General features: G+C 35.8%; 1 protein-coding gene across 1 annotated transcript; it reads left to right on the top strand.

Moving 5' to 3' along the window:
• Positions 1–214: 214 nt before the first annotated feature.
• On the top strand, positions 215–4099 carry LOC125873549 (zinc finger BED domain-containing protein RICESLEEPER 2-like). Its single transcript, XM_049554458.1, has 5 exons — positions 215–447; positions 938–1015; positions 2075–2096; positions 2210–2797; positions 2966–4099. The coding sequence occupies exons 1-5, from the start codon at positions 215–217 to the stop codon at positions 4097–4099; spliced, it is 2055 nt and encodes a 684-aa protein (XP_049410415.1).
• Positions 4100–5161: the final 1062 nt, after the last annotated feature.

Here is a 5161-nt window from a genome sequence, read left to right as displayed (position 1 = left end):
CGATCTGAACTCAATGTTTCTTTGTAGAATGAAAGAGAGGGAAAAGAAAATTTGAAAAGATAGGGGTCGGGCCTTGAAAGACTGTCTATGTATCTCCCAAGGAGAATTCAGGCCCTACGTAGTTCGAATACAAAGGATATTTTTATTTTCATTCATTCATTTCTAGTGAATACAAGGAAAGTGAAAAATAGACAATAAAGCTCCTAAAAGATAGATGGTGTCATCACTGAAGCTTCTTCTTCTGACTGCCGTATTAGCCACGGGAGACAAACTCAACTTGAATCTTTCCCATGTTGACGAGGGATTCCACGTCATAGCGAAACCTGAGGCATCTTCCAATGTTGTGATCTATGGCATCATGATACGGACAGGGTTTCCAAATCTTAATTCCAACGGGGATCGATTGTTTCGCATCCTTTCTGATAGAGGCCAAGACTCCTTTTTGAAGTAACAGACTGTAGATATCCAGCAACGTTTTCTTGAAAGGCGTGATGTAGTGACTAGGGCTGGGCATAATATGGTTAAAACCAAAAAAACCGACCGAACCGATTTTTTTTAAATTTTGGTTTCGGTTTCGATTTCGGTTTTTCGGTTATTTCGGTCGGTTTCGGTTTTGATTTTCAATATTTCAGTTTTTCGGTTCGGTTTTTGGTTTTTTAGCTTAAAAAATCGGTTAACCGAAAAAACCGAAATTAGATATATATATATTCTTTAGTCTTTACCCCTTCATTAAATCTCAGCCCATTCCTTTAATAAAAATACAACTCTCAGCCCAATAGCCCATCACCATGCCCAGGCCCAAATTCCAATTTGAATTAGAAATCCCTAATCTGAGAACACCGTAGTCCATAAGCTTCAACTCTCTTCTCAGACTCTCAGTTACGCCGCGGCTCCGAGCTCGTCTCTTAACTCTCATCTCTTATCTCTCATCTCTCAGCTCGTCGTCTCAAGCCTGCCGCTGCTCCTGGCTCCTCGCTGACGTTGATTGCTCGCAACTGTTGTCTGCTCAGTGCTCGTGAGTCGTGACTCAATAGTCAAAGGTCAGTGCTCACTGCTCATTGGCCACTGCTAATCGCGGCTTAAGTCTTAACTTCATCTAGAAATCTTTATTATGTTATATTCAATTTCAAATACAAGATGAGTACTTGAGTAGTTAGTGTTGAAGGGTGTACAGTGTACTTGTAACTTGTAACTTGTAACTATAACAATTCTTTTTGCATTTTGCCCATGAAAAGCACTGATATTTTGTTCATCTTTAGCTCTTAAATGAATAAGACCTCAATTTCTAATGGACTTATGTGGTTGGGTACACAGTAGGACTGTAGGAGAACAAGAGAAACAAATTGAATGCCATCTAAAATCAGTATGACGAATAGAATTTTTGTTATTCAAGCGTCACAGTCACCGTGGATGTCTATTAGATCTTCATGTTTTCTTTTTAACAAGAATCAATTATTCAGGCAAAGCTTATTGACAAAAGATCTCACTGTCCAAAATCAGCATCTATTTACCATTAGCATTTACCAGTAACTTCTACAAATGTCTGATAGTTTGGACTTTGGCTTTCTTTTGCTTTTATACACTTTATCTCTTCTTTTTCGCTGATATGATTTACTGACCAGTGACCATTGTTTACATTATTTTTTTCGATTGCGAGTTAATATCTTAATACTATTTTTATTCCTTGCGGTCCAAGCTTCCTTTTGGCAGCAGCAAAACTACTTTGGGGTTGATTTAACACCATTGCACAGGTCTGCTACCAAGGATACTTTTCCCAGGTCAATATCCTATATATTAGGATTTAGGAACTCTTATCCCTGAATACTTCACTTTGACTTGAACAGCACTTTTAGAGCTTTCTTTAATGTTCCATTTTCCTGCTATGTGGAGTTCTTTTATTTATTAGTTACTTGTACTTTTACATATGCAGTCTATGCTAAAATATCCAATTGTACTATGGAATCTTCAGAATATAAGCTGTGTTTCAATAGTGTCTATTAGTTAGGGACTGATCAGTGAGTCGGTTAGTGAACTGTAAGTCTGTAATATACTGCGTGATTATTGTTCTTATGAGTTCTGAACCGCAACTGAACTGCGTGAGTTTAATCATTGAATGCAAGTATGCAACTTTGTGATTATTTGTGTGATTTGTGAACTGTAATGTACTGCGTCTTTCTGATTGTTGTTTTTTTTTTTCACTTTTTTACAGATGACACAAATTGGAAGTAGGATAAGTGAAAGTGGAGGTTCAAATGACAGCATACCTAACACCTCATCTCCCAATGAGGTTGAAGTTGATGTTGATACTTCAAATAAAAGAAAAAGCATGGAACCTAGAGCTACTTGTTGGAAGCATTTTGACAAGTTCACTGATAAAAGTGGAGCTAAGAAAGCCAAATGCAAGTATTGTGAGAAACCTTATGCAGCTTCTACATCGACTAATGGTACGTTGGCAATGAATAATCATATGAGAATATGTCTTAAATTTCCTCGTGACACCGTAGATAAAGGTCAAAAGCTAATTAATTTTCTACCATCTTCAACGGGAGCAAAGGAAGGGGTGATTAGCACTTGGAAATTTGACCAAGCACAAAGTAGGAGAGCTTTAGCCAAAATGATAATTGTTGACGAGCTACCATTTAGTTTTGTTGAGAAAGAGGGTTTTAAAAACTTCATGAGAGTTACAGTGCCACAATTTCATATTCCTTCTCGTAGAACCGTGACAAGAGATTGTTATGAACTATACCTTGAAGAAAAACAACTTTTGAAGAAGGTTTTCAAAGAAGCACGTCCAAGAGTTTGTCTTACGACAGATACTTGGACCTCTATACAAAAAATCAACTACATGTGTTTGACAGCCCACTTTATAGATAGAAATTGGACTTTGCATAAAAGAATAATAATTTTTTGTCCTATTTCTAGTCATAAGGGCGGGGATATGGCAGCTTGCATTACTAATTGTTAGCTTGAATGGGGTTTGGATAATGTGTTTACTATTACAGTTGATAATGCTAGTTCTAATGATGTTAATGTGAAAGAAATGTCTAAACAATTGAGTAATTGGGGAACTAACATTATGGATGGTGACCATCTTCATGTGAGGTGTATGGCACATATCCTTAATCTTATTGTGCAAGATGGGTTGAAGGAAATTGGTAAGTCTATCAAGCTAGTGAGACAAGCCATGAAGTACATTAAACAATCTCCCGCAAGACTTAGAAAGTTCAAAGAATGTTGTGAATCTCAATTGATAGCTTGTAAGAAATCATTGTGTTTAGATGTTCCTACTAGGTGGAACTCTACATATTTGATGCTTGATGTAGCACAACATTTTGAGCTTGCATTTGAAAGATATAGTTTTTATGATATTGGATACTTGAATCATCTTCGTACCTTTGGTTCTGTTTCTTCTGAAGATGAAGATAGAACTAGTGATGAAGATGGAACTAATGCAAATATTCTTACACTTACAAGTGCTGACTGGAAAAATGTGAGGTCTATGGTGAAATTTCTTGAAACTTTTTATGTACTTACTGTGAAGGTCTCTGGTTCTAATTATGTCACTAGCAATACACATTTTGTTGAAATTGCTGAACTTAATCTTATTTTGAAAGAGATGATGGAAAATGAAGATGGTAATTTGAAAGAAATGGCAAAAAGTATGAATGAAAAGTTCAAAAAGTATTGGGGTGAACCACATAAAATGAACAAGATGATCTTTATTTCATCCGTGTTGAATCCCCGTAACAAGCTTGATTATGTTCCATTTGCAATTGTGGATATGTTTGGAAAAGAAGTAGGGGACAAGCTATGTTCAGAAGTGAAAAAATACATGGAAAACTTGTTTGATTATTATGTTAAGAAATCCTCAAAAAGCTCTTCACATGTACCATCTTCACCCACTTCATCTAACAACTCATCAAGTATATCTAGTGTGAGTGGTTGTGACAACTTTGTAAATAGAGGAAGAATGAGAACGAAACAACAATTTGAGAAGCATAAAGAAGTTAGTGGAAGTTTAGGTAGTAAGTCAGAATTGGAAAGATATATTACTGAAGATATTGAGCCTGATAGTGATGAATTTGATATAATAATGTGATGGAAATTTAATGAGCCGAGATTTCCTATTCTTGTGGAGATGGTTCGTGATGTGTTAGCCATTCCCATTTCAAGTGTCGCATCAGAATGTGCATTCAGCACAGGAGGTCGTGTTCTTGATCCCTTTAGGAGTTCATTAACTCCTAAACTTGTGCAATCTTTTATTTGTGTTCAAGATTAGCTTAGAAGTGAGCCTTTTCCAATCAATATTGAGGAAGATTTAGAGTATCTTGAGCAACTTGAACTTGGTAAGAATTTGGTATTTGTATTAATTGTCTTGAAAATAATTTTCTTACTAGTGTTTATTAACAACTAACAAATTTTTTCATATTTTTTTAGATCTTGCATGTAGTGGGACTGAATCTAGTATTATTGATATATAGTTGCAACTTGTAAGTTCAACTATCAACTAGTGAAGCGTGGTAATGGGTAAGTAAATAACTTATTTACACAACTTGTTTGATAGTTTTATATATTTTATTATGAAATGTAGATAATTTGTCTAAAGAGTTCTATTTTCTCGCAGGCACATCACTGTTTTGTTATTTTCTTGGTTGCTATATGTTGGAACTTGGAACTTGGGAGTTGTTGCACTGGAGGTTGCACAACAATGTTTTGTTGGTTTTCTAAATCTTTTGGTTGCTGCAAATAGCAATGCTGCCTATTGGCAACTGGACTTTAGTTTGTAACTAACTATATTTTAGGGTTGGGCACAAGTTTGTTGAATTTTCTGGTGTTGTTGTCTTGACTCTTGGTAGTCTTTATTCTTATTCTCGACTAGTTTGTTAATGCTGCTGCCTGCTGGACTGCTTGGACAAGAATTATCAGTTTTGTTTGATTATTTTAGTCAATGATATTGTAAGTTGCAAGTTAAATGTTTGTTGAAATTTGTCTGCTCCTTGGCAACAAATGCTTGCAGGCTGCAGCAACATTGGTCAAACTGCTTTCCATTTCTGCTTTTCTATGAGTTGTGAAAGTAAAAGGCTTGTGACTTGTCACTTATGACCTGCTTGTAAATAGATGAGAATATGCACTTGTTGTGCTCACAAAAGTTATGAGCTGT

Source organism: Solanum stenotomum, chromosome 8 (genome assembly GCF_019186545.1).
Source record: "Solanum stenotomum isolate F172 chromosome 8, ASM1918654v1, whole genome shotgun sequence".
NCBI classification, from domain to species: Eukaryota; Viridiplantae; Streptophyta; class Magnoliopsida; order Solanales; family Solanaceae; genus Solanum; species Solanum stenotomum.
This window is presented reverse-complemented; position numbering and strand designations above follow the sequence as displayed.